At 52.7% G+C, this 19,297-nt stretch overlaps 1 protein-coding gene across 3 annotated transcripts; it reads right to left on the bottom strand.

Moving 5' to 3' along the window:
• Window positions 1-688: 688 nt before the first annotated feature.
• On the bottom strand, window positions 689-13,836 carry NLRX1 (NLR family member X1). Of its 3 annotated transcripts, XM_077305709.1 has the most exons (10): window positions 13,249-13,836; window positions 12,041-12,162; window positions 9,192-9,309; window positions 8,773-8,851; window positions 8,557-8,654; window positions 7,409-8,025; window positions 5,233-6,653; window positions 4,249-4,335; window positions 3,555-3,806; window positions 689-3,084 (listed from the first exon to the last, which is right to left on the bottom strand). In XM_077305709.1, the coding sequence occupies exons 3-10, from the start codon at window positions 9,280-9,282 to the stop codon at window positions 2,766-2,768; spliced, it is 2,964 nt and encodes a 987-aa protein (XP_077161824.1). In that variant the 5' UTR covers window positions 9,283-9,309; window positions 12,041-12,162; window positions 13,249-13,836; the 3' UTR covers window positions 689-2,765. The 3 variants fall into 3 exon arrangements, with proteins under 3 accessions (XP_077161824.1, XP_077161823.1, XP_077161825.1); XM_077305708.1 differs by lacking the exon at window positions 12,041-12,162 and having other exon boundaries at window positions 13,249-13,835; XM_077305710.1 differs by lacking the exons at window positions 12,041-12,162; window positions 13,249-13,836 and adding an exon at window positions 9,931-10,233.
• Between the last annotated feature and the right edge of the window lie 5,461 nt (window positions 13,837-19,297).

The following is a 19,297-nucleotide window of genomic DNA, read 5'->3' as shown; positions in this document are numbered from 1 at the left end:
TCACCACCTCCTTAGGCAGCTAATTCCAGTGCTGGACTATTCTGACTGTGAATTTCTCCCCCCCCCCCCTCCTGATATCTACTGTTCTACACATACTTTAAACCCATTACCAACAGGAGCCATTCCCCCCTCCTCCAAGTGACAACCTTTCAGATACTTAAAGAGAGCCACCATGTCCTGTCTCATCCTCTTCTCCAGGCTGAACATTCCCAAGTCCCTCTGCCTTCCCTCCTAGGGCTTGGTCTCCATACCCCGGAACATCCTCATCATTCTCTTCTGCCATTTCATCATTCATCTTCTGCCTCATCATTCTCTTCTGCCATCTCATCATTCTCTTCTGCCATTCTGCCTCTCCATTTTGTCCACGTCCTTTTTGAAATGAGGTCCCCAGAACTGCACCCAGGACTCCGGGTGGGGGCTGACCAATGCGGTATGCAGCGGGATTAGGACCTCTTGTGCTTTCAAGGTGATGCCTCTGTTGATACAAGCCCAAGACTGCATTTGCCTTCTTTACTGCTGCCTGCTCATCTTTAGCTTAGAACTCATTGCCTGAAGTGTATCCTTTGGTCTGTCTCTCGAGTTGTCCCTCCCCCTCCCTTCAGCAGCTAGCCTTTAGAGACCCAGACAAGAAACAACCATAGGAACTTTTCTGGCATCCAGGGGAGGAAAAAAAGACAGGCAGAAACCATTTATGTGAAGTTGGAACAAAGTGCTTTTAGTATTATGGAGGCACAAAGGCAAAATGATTCCCGCTCTCTTCCTGCATTCTTCATGGTCTGCTTCTGTCCACAAGGACTTGATCCAAACCCTTGTCCAGAAATCTGGCGTGAGACCAACAGCAGCCCAGCCACACCGCCCAGTTCCTCTTCCACCAACTGTCCCAAACACCCTTGGGGAGGACACATAAGACACAACACACAGTCCCACAAAGCTGCTTTCTACGGAGTGTGACAAGGCCAGTTTGACGGGCAGTTGCTCTCCAGGGGATCCGTCAAAGGCCTTTCAGCTTACTTTTGATCCGATCCTTTTAAAACTCCAGATGCCGGGCAGCAACCCTGAAATTTTCTGCATGCAAAGGAGCCATGCCTTGTTTGAAACATTCTTTAAACGGATCAGTGTTTACGGTTTTGTACGTTGCTATTGTAATCAGGGTTTTTTATCTTTGAAATTTTTGCAAGCTGCCCCGAGACCATTTTAAAGAGGGGCAGCCTAAAAGTCTGATAAATAATAATAATAATTTGCCTCTCAGCTCCAGCCCCTCCGTGAGATTAGGAATACAGCAAAAAATAGAAATTATGGCCAGCCAGGGATCGAAACAGTAGAGCACCAAGCCCGACAAGAAGTCCGCAGCAATATAAAGAAACTGTTCCATCCCTTGGCCCTAGACGGGGCTGCAGGAGGCATTACGGCCTTCTAGTGAGGGAAGGACTTTGGGGGGACTAGGCCAGCCCTGCGAGGTATCTGTGTCTGGAGTGGAGAGGGAGGGGAAGAGAGCCAGTTGGGCGAGCCTGTGTCCCCGAACCGCAAGATGGATCCCTCCGTCTCCTGTCAGGCTCCCGGGATCCCTCTCCCCCTTGTCCATGATCCCATCTGCCTCATTGTTGGTTTCACCAAGTTCATGCCAGGCCAGGCCAGGCCAGGTCAGGTCAGGAAGGGGCCAGATCTACTTCTTGGGGAGATCTCTTCTGCTTCCATCTGAAGGGCACCCAACATAACAGAGCTGGCTCCATTTTGGGGTTGCCAGCCTTCGGATGCGGTCTGGAGAGCTCCTGGAATTAGAACTGATCTCCAGGTGACAGAGATAAATCCCCCAGAGAAAGGTGAACTCCAGGGCCTTGTACGCCACTGAGGTCCAGCCCTTCCCCAAATCCTGTCCTCCTCTGGCTCCATCCCCAAAAACTCCAGGCGTTTCCTAAGCCAGAGCTGGGTGGCTGCCCTGCAACCAGGCTCCAACTTTAAATTGTCAGGAATTCTCAACTGTGGAGGTAGAGGTCCTTCGGGCGAACTCACACCCCCAGAGCCTGTGCCACCGATTCTTGGCATGGCAGGTCCGCTCCTCAGTGGGCCCTGGGAAAAACAATTTGGAGAGCTTCTAGCAGCAGCCGGCTGGGCAAAAGGCAGGCTGCTGGGTGCCTGCCCAGAAGGCAAGAGGAGGGCCAAGAAAAAGGCCTGGATTGGCATTTGAATTTGTGAACAATCTTCCTGGGCAGGGGCAGCCAGGCCTGGAGAAAGTCTCCAGTGGCTTCAGTTTTCAGTAGCCCCTTTGTCTGCCCCCTGTGGCTTCTTTCCTTCTCCCAAATTGTTTCTCCCTGCCTAGCATTGGCACAGACCATCTCCAGGAGATCAGGGAGCAAGCAATTGGGGCAGCGATGCCCACTCAGTGGCCTGGGAGACACCTGTAGCTCTTCTGGGCACCACAACCCAATATGGCTTCTGACCCTGGTTTCGGAAAGGTGGGCAAGGGCCTTGCCTCGCAGGGGCTGTCGTTGGCAGGTAATTCCCACTTGGAAACGGCCCCTGCCGGTTGAACAGGGAAGCTGAAATCTTCTCTGAGTTACAGAGCCGAATGCCAGGAAGTCAACGTGGCTCTTTGGCTACTGCAAACTGCTCCTGTAGGGCACTCCATGAGGGGCATTCCACAAGGGGCATTCCACAAGGGGCACTCCACAAGGGGCACTCCACAAGGGGCATTCCACGAGGGGCATTCCACGAGGGGCATTCCACGAGGGGCACTCCACAAGGGGCACTCCACAAGGAGCGCCGGCTCAGAGTGCCCCCTGCTGAATTCTCCCCAGCATTCTCTTGACCTCGTTCTCCACCCGCATGAACTTGGCCTTCTTCCAGGGGTTGGCCGTTTGACGGCGGCTGCTCTCCAGGTCGTTCAGGAGCAGGCCGAGGTGCTGCTGGACTCGTTCGCGGTCCCAGTTGGGCAAGTTCTTCTGGACCACGTTCAGGATGATGGCCCAGTAGTCGGAGACGTCGGTCCCCACCGTCAAGAAGACGAGCACTTTGACGCCGTCGCGGTCCTGGCGCAGCTTGTGCAGGGCCTGCTTGCCTTCCTCGCTGATCTCGTTGAAGTACAAACTGGCGGGAGAGGCAGAGGAATAATAACAACATTATTATTGATGATAATAATAAGCAACTTTATTTTTATAGCCTGCCCTTCCCAGTTGACTTAGGGTGGGCGACAACAAAATCAAACATGCAAATAATATTGTATAGTGAAAAGCGAAATAGATTTAAATACATTTAAAGAGAGGCTGGTTCTGTGAGGGTCCAAGGGGGTGGCAGGTGACAGTGGGTGAGCAATAGGGTTGGGGGTGTCCTGCACAGTGCAGGGGGTTGGACTAGATGACCCACGAGGTCCCACCCAACTCTATGATTCTATGACTTTAAAAGAGCCTCTTTGAAACCTTACTGAGGCTTTATGGCACTGTTGAGGTCCCTCCTCTCTCCAAATCCCACCCTCCCAGGCCCCACCTGCAGATTTCCAGGAAATTCCATATTTCCGGAGCTGACGCATCCAGGTAGTGTGGGGAGAAGGCGAGACTCACTGCACTTTCTCCAGCGTTGCGTGCCTCTTGGCCTCCTCCACCAGGGCCAGTGCGGCTTCGTCGGTCACGGAGTTGTAGGCCACATCCAGTTCCTGCAGGTGCTTGTTGTGCGCCAGGTGCTGAGTGATCACCTCCACGCCCTGGTTCCCCAGTGAGGTGTGCAAGAGCGACAGGTGGCTGAGAGAGCTGTTGCCAGCAATGGCTTCTGCGAGGTAGCAGGCTCCCTGCTCCGTCACGGGGTTGTCAGCGAGCCTAAGGGAAATGCCAAGAGGGCAGGCCGTGAGCATCAGGTGGCGCCTGGAACGACAACCCATCTGCAGACAGCAGAGTTCAATTCCCCTGGAGAAAATGGCTCCTTTGGAGAGTGGAAAGTGGGGAGGGATGAATCTCAATGGGGGACATGATGCCGTGGAAAGTTAGAAGAAGAAGAGTTGAAGAAAGTTAGAAGAAGGCCCACCCAATGCTCACTTTTGCCACCTTTGGGTTGGGACATTCCTGGAGTTCTGGGGGGGTTGAGCTTGGGAAAATCAAGGACTCCATTGAGGAATTCTGCTGCCCCTGGACTGAAATCTAATTCTGCTCCAGACCCATAAAATCCCTGAAATCCCTGCAGACCAATACCTTGGTCTTGGTCTGAAAATTTCTCCAGGGAAACTGTTTCTCGCCATCTGGAGAGCAACCGCGATACACTCACCGTAATGTGTTCACCATACATTTCTCGTGCAAGAGCAGGTCTCGGATCTCCTTGCAGGCTTCCGGCCCCAAACTATTGAGCTGCAAGCTGGGGAGGGGTGAGAGGGAGAGAGAGAGAGAGAGAAAATACGTTGAACTAAATCAGTTTGCCACCCTCTGGTGGCCGGAGAGATCGCAGTCTGTGAAGCATTTAAGTCTATGTTTCACAAGCGTCCACACAAAATCAATTGATTGCGGGCTAAGTCTAAGGACGTGCTGGAGACTCATGGGCATCCCACCAATGAACGCACAGGAAGGAAACCACAGCTGGGGGGGGGTGTATTGGGGTATTTCTGAGCGGAAATCATCTTTCTCAAAGTTGCTGTTTCCTTTCAGCTCCAGGGAATCAAAAAATGGCCAAAGGCACTCCTGAAATTTCTGGATCCTCAAAATGCCCCTATGTGCAAAGTGTTGTCAAGGAGAAGCCGACTTCTGGTGACCTGGTAGCATTTCTCAGGCCACAGACTAACAGAGATGGCTGGACACTGCCTGCCTCTAAAGAGGCCTTCTGGTCTTCCACTCATGGCCTAACCAGAGCTGACCCTACTTAGCTTTCGAAATCTAATGAGATCAGGCTAGCCTAGGCCATCCAGGTTGAGGAGGAGGAGGAGGAGGAGGAGGAGGAGGAGGAGTGGTCCTTATATGCTGCTTTTCTCTACCTGAAGGAGTCTCAAAGGGGCTTCCAATCTCCTTCCCTTTCCTCTCCCCACAACAGACACCCTGTGAGGGAAGGGAGGCTTAACAGCTTTATCGGGGCTGTGGGGAGCCCAAGGTCACCCAGCTGGCTGTACATGGAGGAGGAGTGCAGAATCAAACCCAGCAGTTCAGATTAGAAGTCCATGCTCCTAACCACTACGCCAAGCTAGCTCTTGGTGGCTTTACTATTGCCTTCGTCTGCCTTCCAGAACTCAAGAAGCCCTCCCCTTGTGGCCACCCAAGCACTCACTGGAGCGTCTTGCATCGTAGCAAGACAGGAAAAAGAGTCCTCAGGCTGTTGACATCAAGGTGGCAAGAGGCCAGGTTGAGTTCCTCCACTTCATGGCTGGTGGTGCCCACCACAGAAGCCAGGACGGAGCATTTGAGCGGGGTCATCTTGACAGAAGAGAGGTTGATGGTCCTCAGGGACTGGATGGCCTCTGCCGTGAAACGCTCGTTCTGGAACTCGTGCAGGAAGAAGAGGTAATCCATGAGCTCGGAGGGGGGCAGGCCTTTACGACTGTTGCGGATGACGGTCTTCTTCATGGCCTTGGCAATCTCAAAGGCTGCCAGGTTCTTGATAGAGCAACCCAGCTGGTCCAAGATGGCCCGGTTCCGCCGCGAGAGCAACCCGCCCATGAAGATAGGGAACAGTTCAAAGACCTCGTCGTCAGAGGCCTCATCCGGATGGCGCATGGGGCCCTCCACCCCGAGGATGCTGGAGTTGATCTGATCCAAGACGTCATCGTTGTAGTAGTCCTCCTCCTTGAACATCTCCACGGCCATGGTGCGAGCAATGGTGTCGCGGTCCTTGGTGCTGAAGCGGCTGAAGTAGCGGGGGAAGATCTTGATGAGGTTGAAGAGCACCGGCAGGAGACGCAATGGCAAGATCTTGGAGACAATGGCGAGGACCACGGCGACGTCTTCACTCACCTTGCCAATGACCTCGGTGACCTCCTTGCCTATTCGTTGCGACAAGGTCTTCTTCTCGCCCAGGACCACGTACAGGGCTGCCAGGTACTCCTGCATGGCGGGAATGGTGAAGACAAAGGTGTGCTCCTTGCCCGGCTGCACGCAGGGGGTGAGGAAAAAGCGGAAGACGTCGCTGCGGAAGACGTTCAGGAGGTTGAGCTCGCTCTCCACCTTCATCTCCACCTCAAAGCAGCGGCGTAGGTCCTCCTCCGAGAAGGATGTCTGCCGGGACATCACCCCTTCGTAGGCCAGCTTGCCCACGGTTTTGGCAACATACTTCATCATGGAGATGTTGGAAGGGTCGGTGCTGTCCAGCACCTCCCCGCTGAAGTTGAGCCGCAAGAAGCTGGTGTAGATCCCCGTGAGGGTCTGGGCGGGGGGCACCGTCTTGGTAAAATAGAGGAAGTGCAAGGTCGTGCAGACCAGCCAACAGTAGGAGGGCAGGAAGCAAGCGGCTGCAATCTGGTTGTGCCGCTCCAAGTTCCTCGACAGCATCTCCACCAGGTTGTCCCGCTCTCTCGACTCTTCCGCTGTGGCGGCGCCGGAAGTGCCACTGCAATCCGGTTGGCTTAGCCGCATCTGGAAGTAGAGCTTCTGAAGGTTGACGTTGGAGAAGCCGCAGACCTCGACGTAGCGGCCCACAAACTTGCTGGGGAGCCGGCGCACGGCAGAGGGGCGGGTGGTGACAATGATGCACGCCTGGGGGAATGGGAGGAGATAAGGGCAGGACAGGTTAATGGGGGGCAACGTCTGCCTTGGACCTTGTTGGCTGCTGCTTGTCAGGATCGCTGGAGTGAGTGACGCAGCACCCTCAGACAATGTGTGTAGGCGTTCTCTCCTTGAATGGGATGCCTCTCTTGGCTTAACCTGGGAGCTGCCCTCTGACCCCTCCTCTCCCTTTGCTTTCTCACACACTCCTCATGGCCTTCCGTGGAGACACACATCTCTCTCCTGGAGAGACAGTTCCCCCATACTCCCTCGCATGAGATGCCAGACAAGCTGGCCATCTGTGAGAGCAACCTGCTGAGTAGAGCACCCCTGCTACAGTCTAATAATCTCAGGAGGGGAATCAGGTTGGTCACGGTTCTTTCTCAGCCTCCCCTCCCTCACAGGGTGTCTGTTGTGGGGAGAGGAAGGGAAGACAGATGCAAGCCACTTGGAGACTCCTTTGGGTAGGGAAAAGTGGCATAGAAGAACCAACTCTTCTCCTTCTTCTTTTAGAGAAGAGTGAGATTCAAGTCCAGTTGTGCTTTGGAGACCAACAAAAAAAAATTTGGAGGGTGGGGGGGGTGCAAGCTTTCCATGAGTCAAACTCTCTCTGACGGAGAGAGCTTTGACTCTCAAAACTTTATATCCTGACAATCTTGTGACTCTCTAAAAAGCGAATGGGCTGAAAGCTAGCTCCCATCCCCTGCCTCTGGCCCCAGCCAGTTTCTCAGACTTGCAACACAAACCTCTGGCATCATGTACTTCCTCATCAGGTTGACCACGATGGCCGACGGAAGTACCGGCTCATTGGGGTCGCAGCAGAGTTCCGTTTGGGCCAGGCGGAAGTCCAAGTTGAGACGCTCCAGGCCGTTGAGGATGAAAAGCACCTTGAGGTTGGAAGAGCCCAGCGCGGGCATCACCTCCCGGAGGTGCAGGTACTTCTTGGTGATCAAACGGCGCAAGGAGATGGGTGCGCTGTTCTGGGACAGGTCCTCGCAGGAGAAGGGGACCAGCAGCTCAAAGCGGGGCAGGCTCCCGTGGCACCAGTCGAGGACCATCTTCTTGATGAGGGTGCTCTTCCCGGTGCCCACTGTGCCATACAGGACCACGTTCTTCACCTGGCGGCCACATGTGTCCATGTCAAAGAGGTTCTGGAGGCCGATGATGTTGGTGCAAGGGGCCTGGAGTTGGTTCTGGATGGTCAGCTCCGGAGAGGGCTTCAGGATCTCCTCCAGGGAGCTCTCTCGGATGACGGGGTCCACGTGGGTCGCGTCCAGTGAGAAGGACGGCCCAAACTGCCTCTCCTCGTTGGGCTGCTGGCGGAACCAGTCGGACAAGTACTTCTTGTGTTTCTCGAGGGCCTCTGCAGAGGAGAGAGAAAAGGCATCAGCATTACTGGGGGTGGCAAGCTCTGTAGGGGGCATGACTCAAAAGCACATGATGGATACCCCGCAGGGGGCAGCGGAGGAGACATGCAGCTAGCACAGTGAGAACAGGAACTTCCTGGTATTTTTGTAATAATCTCCAGCATCCTGATTGGCTCCTCTGAGCACCCTTTCTCTGCTTGCCTTCTCTCTCTCTCATTCTGTACAAAGTTGTTCCTCTCCTAAATAAAACTATTTTATTCTTGTAAGCATCTTGGTGCTGTGCCCCTCTTTGCAGATTTAAACTCTGCCCACAATTCCATACAGCCAAGGACCTGCCTGAACAGATTCCCCAGCTGGTAAGAAAACAGAAAGGAGGAAGAGGAGGAGTAGGAGGAGGAGGGGGGATTTGGCTCTGATTCCGGGAGACATGGAGAGCACTGGCCTCTTGGCAACACTTAATTGTTGACAACCAACCTAGGTCATGCAAAGCCACACCGGTCTCCCTTAAAGGCCCTAAAAAGCCTTACCAGAAGTGGCCACGTTCTTCAGGGCGATCTGGCTCGGTCGGGGGGAGGTCGGTTGAGACGGACCCTCTTGAAACCCTCTTTGGTGACTCACAAGGCTCCTGCAAGAGGACAAGGGGGAATGCAAGGGGTTAGCACTGTGCCAGCACGGGGCAGCCATGCCATGTCCCCACCAGGCTTGGAGGCTTGTGTCCTCAGCTCGCCCTGGCGGAGCATTACCTGAGTGGCGGAGTTAAGGAGCACCAAGTCCGGTCCACGTGGAGGATCCTCTTCAGGAGGAGGACGCTGCTTCCTGCACCTGGGAAACTCAGCAGGGAGAAGGGAATGATTGCATTGCCTTGCTTTCAAATGCACTTTCCCCGTGTGAGCACAAGGGGCAGGGAGAAGGGATATTACAGCCGGCAGGAAGAGACACTCTTCATAGTCTAGCACACTGAATAGGTGGCAGAGAGGAGAATGTGAGAGAAATCACGCTGGATCAGGCCAGTGACTCATGTAACGCTCTGTGCCACCCAATGGCCCAAACCCAGGTGCTCTCAGGAGGTCCCCCAGTGGGGTCAGAATTCCAGGAGCTCTTGCCCCCCCCCCCCCCACAAGCACCAAACCACAGAGCATCGCAGCCCCAAGCTCTCCCTTACCTGGCACAGCATCCACCCGGCTCTTTGGCTCCAGGCATTTCAGCTTCCTCCAGCTGGTGCCCGCTTGGGGTAAGCATCTCCTGCAGTGCATGGTGGGGCCGCTGATTCTTCCCTTCAGCTGAAACACACACTCAGGGTCAGAAAGCCCACCTGGCACTTCTCTCTCCGGCTACCTCCCCATCTGATAACTGCGAGGTATGGACTCCCCCCCCTCCCAAAAAAAAAATCTTGTCAGTCTCTAAAGTACCACTGGACTTGAATCTAGCTGCTCTACCAGGTGGGATTGGGGCCACAGTGGGGGGAGAATCCCAATGAAACCCCTTTGAAGAGGCGGGCTCGTGACCCCATGCAATTCAAAAACAAACGTATGCAACAATTTTTTTTAAAGAAAAATACTAAATGCAAATTATAGCTGAGCTGCCAGTGAGAGGGATTTTGCCTGCCTCCCCCTCCTATCTGCACATGCTGCTGTCAAAACAGATGAAACTTTAGGTCTTCAAAGGGACCATCTGCTGAGCTGGGATCACCGTAGCCCCAAGAGCTCTACGGGCTGCCTGCAATCTCCCAAACCTGCATCTTGGGGTCAAAGGGCAGGGAAGCCCACCCTACGATGGGAGGAAGGTGAGAGAAAGAGAGAGAGAGGAAGGGAGAGAGGGACTTGAAGGAAGGATAGATCAAGGGCAGGAAGAAGAGAGTAATCCTCTTTTGCAAGCCCCCCCCCCCCCCCATGCTCCAATACCTCTTATCCCGCAGCCCTTTCCCCTTCTTCAGTCTGACATCCACAGCAGGAAGCATCAAGCAAAGAGCCTTTAAGATCCGGCTGCTAACCAGCTGTGGGCATCGGCCCCCCCAGAGACACTCTGGCATCCCTCCTCGGTCTCTGGCTCCTCTGTGTGTCATTGGAGCGGCAGCTGTTCGGTGCCCTTCAGTCGCTGCCCGCTTGCTTTGTGCTTCCCCTGCCAAGCAGGGGGCGGGTGAAGCCGCAGCGGGCGGAAAAATAATCCCAGCCTCTCTCCTCCCCTTAAAGCGGCAAGCTTGAGACACACTTCCGCTGCCCGCCAGCAAGAGTGATGCCTTGGAGGCTAGTTCTGCTGCAGGGGCCTGGAGGGGTTGCCAACTCTGGGATGGCAAGTTCCTGGAGGACTGGGGATGGAGCCTGGGGAGGGCACAGTTGAGAGAGGGGAGAGAACTCAGGAGGATATATTGCCATGAAATCGACCTCCACACCAGCCTTTCTCCAGAGGAACTAATCTCTGTTGTAATTCAGAGATATCCTCAGGTCCTACTTGTATGCTGGGCCTGGCCTGGGGTTCATCAGGAGGAGACGCAGGAATATTTCTGAGATGTTCCTGGCACAAGGACAGGCCACATCATGCTCAAAATCCCCAGCAGGCCAAATAAAAGCCCAGATTTCTGCAGTGGAAGCTTAACGTCTGCTCGAGGCATGAATCTTGCAGCCACTGCCTGCAGCTTGGCCTGTTTTGTTTTGTTCTGAAGCAATACTTGCAAAGGTAGGACAAACTCACAGTTTTTATTACAAGCACAGGCCCATGTGAGTCTTAGGGGAAGGCCAGGGCCCTTCAGTCCTTGAAATGTGAGTTAAAATCTAGGAGAGGCAGAACGCAATCCTCGCATAGCCAAGAGCAAACCTAGGCCTCCAAGGGGTGATAAGACTGAACCTAGATTTGGACTGTAGGGGCTCAAAGGTTTAAAACACTACTCTGCACTCTTCCCTAAAACCCCCGCACATAGAAAGCTAGCATGCCAGGGAGAAAGGGTGGTTTTTTTTAAGCTGCTAGATTTCTGCATGCAGGGATATTGTCTTTAAACAGATCAGAATTAAATAATGTGAGCCCTAGCTTGTATCCTGAAACAGCACGGCCGAAGCATGGATTTGGCCTACACGTGACTTCTATCCCACTAAGCCCCAACTGCACACAACACTGGAAGACCTGTGAATGCATATGCAAATATAGCTGTCTCACATGGAATCAGATCCCTGACCCATCAAGGTCAGTCTCATCTATTCAGACTGGCAGAGGTTCTCCCGGACTCATTTCACATCAACTACTGCTTTTTTTAACTGGAGATGCCAGGGACTGAACCTGGGACCTTCAGCATGCAAAGCAGATGCTCTGCTGCTGAGCCACAGGCCCCTGTATCTTCCTAGTGTGATAACAGGAAATAATGCCAGCAACGGAGGTGTTGAGAGGAATTAACCCTTCATCCTCCATCCCATATAAGAAGAAGAGCTGTTTTTTATACTCCATTTTTCACTAGCCAAAAGAGTCTCAAAGCGACTTACAAACACCTTTCTCTTCCTCTCTCAGCAACAGACACCCTGTGAGGTAGGTGGAGCTGAGAGAGCTCTAAGAGAACTGCTCTGCAAGAACTGCTCTCAGAGAACTATGACGAGCCTAATATCACCCAGCTGGCTGCATGCAGAGGAATGGGGAAACAAACACGGTTCTCCAGATTAGAAGCCACCACTCTTAACCACTACAATGTGCTCGCCATAAAGTTCCACTCACTGAGTTCCACTCACCCCCTACCCCCCAACTTTCATTTGACATGGATGGCAAAAGGCCAAGGAGGCAGAGAATAAATAAGCCTTGGGGTGAAAGAGAAAGGGGTTCCTATTTCTTCTATTTGCTTAGTTTCTACAGTGTCCAGCTCATGTCAAGAATTTTCTCCAGGACTTAACAGAGACCTGGGATTCCTTAGCCATTATGTTTGATAAAGAGCTTAGTGAAGCAAGGGCATCATTGCGAATGGACTCATTAAGACAGTCCCAGGCCTGTTAACGCTGTTCTTATAGAGCAGTTTCTCTCAGAGCTCTCTCCACCTACCTCACAGGGTGTCCATTGTGAGGCGACGAAAGGAAAGGTGTTTGTAAGTCACTTTGAGACTCCACTGGGTAGTGAGAAGCATGGCATTAAAAAAACAACTCTTCTTCTCTCTCTTTCAGATCCTGGGCCAGGGGAGGAAAGAAATTCAAATGAATAATTACCCAAGCCTGTCACCCGTGCCTTGCCACGCCACCCTCCCTACAAGGAGCTCTGGAGAGCTAAACCTGTGCAGCAGGTAAGGCTGTAGGAGCGTGATTCACCCAAATTCCCCCCCACCAGCCCACATGACAGAGTTCAGTTTCCCTGAAGAGAAGGCTCGCTTCCAAGGGAGGCCTGGATGGAATTCTGCCCAAAACAGCAGCCAGGCTTTCACCATTCCTGACACTGGCCACCCCCCCCCCCTCAACACACACGGAAATTATGGAGGTTTAAAATTAATCCAATTACAGGATGTATTAAAATGAATGTTTTAATGTGACAGATTTTATTCATTGTTGTTACCTGTCCTGAGCCTTCGGGGAAGGACAGGTTAAAAATAAAATTTTATTTATTATTTTATTTATATTGGCATTATACTTATATTGGCATTATACCTCCCCTCCTCCAGAGCCAGCGTGCTGTCTGGTTAAGAGCGGCAGCTTCTCATCTGGAGAGCCAGGTTGGATTCCCCGCTCCTCCTCCACAGGCCGCCAGCTGGGTGACCCTGGGCCAGCCCCTCCCAAAGGACCTTGCAGAGTTAGAAAAAGTTCAGGGGGAGGGCAACCAATAATGTTCCAGTTTTACAGATGCCAGTGGGAGAAACTATACAGGACTTTAAAAACACACGCACAAACAAAAAACACCCTGCTACGATCCTATAATCCTTCAGGAGTCTCCAGGCCAAGCTCGCTATGGGTAAGCTTATAACGTGCCCAGCAAGAGAACGCAAACCCCTGAGACGGCGTTACCCGTTTCTGCTCTGCAGAAGAGGCAACACGTCTTCAACGATTTCAGCCACCCGTCGCCGACTCCAGAGTCTGTATACATGTCTGCTCATAGTTTGTTTGAATGAGGCCGCCCCGCACTTGACAAAAGCAAACCCAGATAGTTCCAGCCCACTGGAGAGCAGAAGGAAGGGCTGAAACCTGAGAATCCACCTCACTCACCCCCCCCCCAGCCTGAAGGCCAAACCTGAGTGGAAGGACCCTTCTGAAACCCCCAAAGTTTACCTCCAGCGACAGTTCCTCCCAGCGGATGGTGGACAGTCCAGGGCCCTTGACGCCATTGGTGATTCTCTCCAGCGGTCAGCTTTCTCAGGGCAGGCCTGTGTTTATTTGAGCTCTCTTTGCACTCTTCTGCCTTGGCAGAGCTTTCCCTGTTCTTCCATCCGCCTCTTTGCAACCGGTCGGTAACTTCCTGCAAGGCTGGCCCTTCCCACCCGCTCTGCCACTGGCTCACACCGCTGGCAGCTCTTCCAAAAAGAAAGAAAAGCAGACAAGGAGGGCGGGGAAGAAACCGCACAGAGAGTACACACACTGGCTGGGAGACCTCACGGGGCAAACAGCTGCTCTGGCAAGCACCATGACTGCGGTCCTGCCGGCTTCGCCTCCAAGGGAGCCTCGCTGCGGTCATGGCACATCCAAACACGTAGGCCTGTGCTGCACCCGTTGGATTTCTGCCTGCCCTGCTGATGTTAAAGGGGAAAGGGTGGAGGAGAGCAGAAATGGCAGACTCAAACTTGACTCATCACATTTCAGTAAGCCGGCTAGGTGAAGCAATCCTCTCTGGGAGGAGACAGGCTCCCAGTTGTTGTTTTGCCAAGCCCCGGAAGGGACTGTGAAATCCTTCCCGGAAACGACCTCTTTTCTAGTGGCTTTCAGCTGCTTCTGGGCGGCTAAGAGGAAGGCACAGGTGTTGCTGCAGCATCAATGCCCCTGCAGTCTAGGGAGCATGCACCTGCTGCATTTCTGCCTGTCCTAAAGGGGACAAAGGTGATAACCCTCTCTCTGTATCCACGACTGATTGTCCTGGGATGCAACTGAAGCCAAAACCTTGGGATGTTTTGTTGAAGAGCCTCTGAACATAGGCAGAGTGCCTTTTCTCACCACAGACACTCTCTCCCTCCCACAGGTCTGGGGCAAAATAATGGGAGAGGGTCTAAACTGCCAGAGGTCTCAGGACCCATCTTGCCTTTAATAAAACAGTGTGGTGTAGCAGTCAGGAATGTCGGACTAGGATCCGGAAGACCCAGGTTTGAATCCGCACTCTGCCACAAAAACCTGCTGGGTGACCTTGGGCTGGGCACATGTTGTTAGTCTAACCTACCTCGTAGGGACGTTGCGAGGATGAACTAGAGAATGACATGCACCATTTTAGATCTTGTTGTGGATGCAGTGAAGAGCAGGAACTGTGATTCAAGCAGCAGGGAGGAGGGATGCCTTTGGTTAATATGCAGGCTCCGTCCTGCTACTGGATTGTTTGAATGGTCTGAAAATTTTGAACCTGGGGCCTTGTGCGGAGCCAGCCATGGGCTTTTGTGGGAACCCTGGACTGTATCTAAGTTCGGGGGGGGGGCTGTTTGGTTCAGTTTTCCGATGTGATCTAAATAAAGAGCCGACGTTTCACTCCAGGAGCGACTCTGCGCTTGATTGATCCCACTATTGAATAGCGACAGAGGGCTTTCCCGCATTCTCTTTTTCCTCCCTTGGAAATTCCTGTTGCTTCAGGAGGTTTCCCACACTGTTCCGCTTGCATTTTGTCCTGCCCTCCCCCTGGTGGTCAATTTGAAATTACATCGGTTTGTGTCCAGCATATCTCCCTGCAGATTCAAACTGCAGAGGCTTTTTTTTGCCATATTGTAGTAACCACTAGAGGGAGCAAAACATGTGTGGGACAGACACCCGCCCCTTTCCCCCAAGGAACAGGAGCTTTCAAGTGAGGAATAGGGGAATGCAGAAAAGCCCATTTACAGGAAGACCCACAAATGTGTCTGTCAAAGTGCACGAGGCCTTGACCAAGACCAGGGCCTTTTCGGTCCTGGCCCCAACCTGGTGGAAGGAGCTCCCAGAACAGCTAAGGGCCCCGTCGGAATTGTTGCAGTTCTGCAGGGCCTGCAAGATGGAGCTCTTCCACCAACATTTGGTTGAGGCCACGGAAGATCTTTGGGCCCTTCCCTTCTTCTTCTGCCTACCCCCCCTCCCCTGAGGTGCCGTTTTGACAGAGACTATTGGGTTTTAAGGGTACTGGGGCTAGGGAGGGATTGTTGCATTGTATATATGATTTTATTATTTTATTGTTGTACGATGCCATGAGTCAGCCGCCTGAGAGCTTGCGGTGAGTGAATGAATGAATGAATGACGGAGAATTTTACAGTATAAATATAGGTTTTATTAATATGTGAAATCCAACAGTCCATTGAGGACCTTGGCGTAACACTGACATGAACCGTACAAACCAAGCCAGGCTGCCCACTTCCACTGGCACCCCCAGCCCCAAATCTAGAACCCACCATCAGGGCCAGGCAGCTGAGACATTCTCAATCCGTCCACGTTCTTCCGAATTCTCCAAATGAGTCCCAAGTCTCTCCTTGCCCACGTTCTGTGAAGCACGCCGCTACCAGCAAGTGGCTTCTTCTATCTTATGGGGGTCTTTTTTAGGGGGGACGAAGTCCAGAAAGGGGGCTGGGTGGGAGCCCTTTGGCCTAACGCAGCGATGTCAAAATTAAACTCAGCAGACCAGCGCACCCCGTCGGACACATTCAAAAGCTGTTGAGGCACTCCAGATTTGAGCTGGAAGGATTTGTTTCTGTCTTTTGCTGCCAACTGGGAGAAGAGGGGTGAATAGCTCTGAGCAGCAGATCCTTGGGGGTTGGAGGTTGCAAATGGTAGTTCAAATGCTCCATGTGCGGAATCCGCCCTGTTGAACTCCAGCCCCAGATGGGAGCAGAGGAAGGAGAGAAGCAGCAGTGATGGAGACTCATTCCCGGATTCCACTCTTACATGGAGGCGTGCCACGGTTATGGTTACGAGGAAGACGTTACAGGTCAACAGGAGACAGAACGACAATCAGGAGGTACGTAGAGTTGAAAACAACAAGATTTATTGCCTGTTTGGGGCGGGTGGAGTTGGGGGGCCCCTGAGCATGCTCCATTCTTCGATGGTCAATATAGGGATGTGAAAGAGAGGGCTGCCAGCTCTGGGCTGGGAAATACCTGATGACTTCGGGGTGGGGCCAGAGGTGGGCGGGGTTTGGCGAGGGAAAGGACTTCAGTGGCATATAGCACCCTTGAGTCCACCTTCCAAAGAGGCCATTTCCTCCAGGGGAACTTTTTTGTGCCATCTGTTGTCATCCCAGGAGACTCCCCAGCCACCGCCTGGAGAGTGGCAACCCAATTGTACCCCCACAGCTGGTGCCCTCAGGAGGTGCTCCGGTGGGGCCAGAACTCCAGAAGTCCTGCCAAAGTTGACCCTCAAGCACCAAGAATACAGAGCACAATAGCCCCAAACACAGTGATCCATCTAGACCTTGTGTCGTTGAGCTGGATGTTTCTCCAGTCCCCCCTTGAAGCTGTCTGTGCTTGTAGCCACCACCACTTCCTGCCTTAGGAACGGGAAGACGCTCTGCTTCATGTCCCCTTCCGGTTACCCTATGCTAGGCTGCAGGGAAATCCCGAGGCATAGAAGGTTGTTAAAACAGCGTATGGCGTCTACCGCAAAGAGATAAACCACTGAGGAAGGCCTCACGGCTGAAATACATTTGGTCTGCTTCCATTTCCGTGTATTTTGTGCAATTTGTAAACGCACCTTGTGTGTGAGGTTGTAACGTCCCTCGGTATACAAGTGCAAATTTACTAGGACGGTTTTAAAAACTGGGGGAAGAGAGATCTATATGATGCCAATTATTAGTGCAGCGTGGTGGGATATTCTAACTTGTATATTTTGGTTAAAGCTTTTGGGTTATAATTTCTAATAACTCTATACATGGGTTGCCCCCTCCTTCCTCCCCCCCCCCCCCCCGCAATGTATTTGGCTGCCCAGCTTGCTCTGGGCTGGAGCTTTCTTCCCTCTGCTTCTTCCCTTTGCTTTCACCCAGTGCCAGGAGAACAGCTATGAAGGGTCCCCGCCCAAAAAGCAAAAAACAAAATTTGTTCCATTGCAGAAAGCAGGACTTTGAATGCCACATTACACCCTGCTGAATATTCCAGCAGGTCATGAAACATACGGGCCCAGCTGCTAGCAAACCATCTCTTTCATAAATAGAATGGATGCCTTATTATTTTTTTAGTAGTCAAAACAGATTCAAAGCCCAGTTGGGGAAAGGATGAGGCTGGAAAAGACCGGCGGAACAGTTAAGTTGATTTCCATCCCACCCACCCACTCTGCATACGCACAGAGTTCTCGCACTTTTCCAAGAAGTGGACTTCCTTAAAGCACATCACAAAAGAGCCCCCTTTGATCCAGAAAGCTGGCCTGGATGAGCCAGTCCGAGAATCCTTGGCGCTGTGTCTGCAGGCACCTATTCCGGCTCTCTTGGCTGACCTCCTTCTCCTGGGTAACCACAGAGAACGTTCCTAGGCCTTGAGTGGCCTTTGCCATGAAGGGACCCTTCCAGGAAAGGACATTCTGGCCGTCCCCAACCCCAACCAGCTGCATATAAAAGGAGCAGCCGGAGGGGGAGGGGTTGTTATTGCTACAGATGGAGAGGAATCCCCCCCCTTAGGTGAGGTGGGAGGTACTGGTAGGGGCTTTGCCTTGAGATGGGACTTGCATCTTCCCAAGTAAAAGAGGTAGACAATGAAGGGAAGGAGCCAGAAATTCTTCTGCACCACCCCCACAGCACACATGCACAGCCTAATAAGGGTTCCCAACTTCCAGATGGGTCGTGCAGATCTCACAAGAACATAAGAGAAGCCATGCTGGATCAGGTCAATGGCTCATCCAGCCCAACACACAATGGCCAAAACCCAGGGGCCATCAGGAGGCCCACCAGTGGGGCCAGAACCGCAGAAGCTCTTCAATCGGTTGCCCCCCAAGCAGCAAGAAGACAGACCATCCCTGCCCCAGAATGTACCATCCATAAGAACATGAGAAGCCATGTTGGATCAGGCCAGTGGCCCCTCCAGCCCAACGCACTGTGTCACACAGAGGCCAAAATTCAGGGGGCATCAGGTGGTCCACCACTGGGGCCAGAAGCCCCAAAGCCCTCCCCACGGTTGCCCCCCCCCCCAAGCACCAAGAACACAGAGCATCACTGCTCCAGCTCATCTCCAGAAGAGAGATTAGTTCTCCTAGAAGAAACCGCAGGTTCAGATGGCAAATCGCATGGTATTATACCCCACCAACGTCCCTCCACACACAGGTCTCCACGAATTTCCCAACCCAGACTGGGTGACCCTCCTAATACTGCAAAGAAAGAAGAAGAGTTGGTTCTGATATGCTGCTTTTCTCTACCTGAAGAAGGCTCAAAGTGGCTTACAGTCGCCTTCCCTTTCCTCTCCCCACAACAGGCACCCTGTGAGGTGGGTGAGGCTGAGAGCCCTGATATCACTGCTCGGTCAGAACAGTTTTATCAGTGCTGTGACTAGTCCAGGGTCACCCAGCTGGCTGCATGCGGGGGAGTGCAGAATCGAACCCGGCATTCCAGATTTGAAGTCCGCACTCCTAACCACTACACCAAACATCCATGGAGTTCTTGTTCTCAGCACAAACACGGATGCTGCAAAACACATTCGCACACACACAAAACCAGCGAGGCCACACTAGTACTGGTGCCAACTCACAGTCCTGCACATAAATAATTTTTCAAGCATTCCCTCATCTGCAGGCGAAAATGACCTTGCTATTTATTTGCAAACAGTAGAACAGGCTCTCTAGGGGGCAAGTCTGTTCCTCGGCCTTAGCTAATATATGGAATGGGGGATGGGGGGGGGGAATGACCCACCTGAAATTAGTGAATTCAGGAACATGGAAGGGAGGGGCATTTATGGGAATCTGGTTCACTGATTGTAGTCTGTGTGTAAACAAACCAGATTTGCACAATGCCAATCCAATCCAATCTCACCGGCTTTGTGTTTTTAGATCTCTGCGCATTTTATAATATTCTTGGGAAGATGCTGATGCCGCATTTTGTTCTGGGGACAACCCCGATGAAAACTGTAGGCTTTATGACAGGGGTAGTCAAACTGCGGCCCTCCAGATGTCCATGGACTACAATTCCCAGGAGCCCCCTGCCAGCATTCGCTGGCAGGGGGCTCCTGGGAATTGTAGTCCATGGACATCT

This window comes from Paroedura picta, chromosome 12 (genome assembly GCF_049243985.1).
Source record: "Paroedura picta isolate Pp20150507F chromosome 12, Ppicta_v3.0, whole genome shotgun sequence".
Taxonomy (NCBI): domain Eukaryota; kingdom Metazoa; phylum Chordata; class Lepidosauria; order Squamata; family Gekkonidae; genus Paroedura; species Paroedura picta.
Note: the sequence above shows the minus strand (reverse complement) of the source record. Positions and strands in the feature narration are given on the sequence as shown.

Excerpts from the sequence above, each read along its gene's own strand:
- NLRX1 (XM_077305709.1), bottom strand. The coding sequence starts at position 9,282 with ATGCACTGCAGGAGATGCTTACCCCAAGCGGGCACCAGCTGGAGGAAG. Across the intron at positions 8,026-8,556 it reads GAAGAACGTGGCCACTTCTG|AGGCCCTCGAGAAACACAAG; the intron begins GTAAGGCTTTTT and ends TCTCCTCTGCAG. Across the intron at positions 6,654-7,408 it reads GGAAGTACATGATGCCAGAG|GCGTGCATCATTGTCACCAC; the intron begins GTTTGTGTTGCA and ends CCATTCCCCCAG.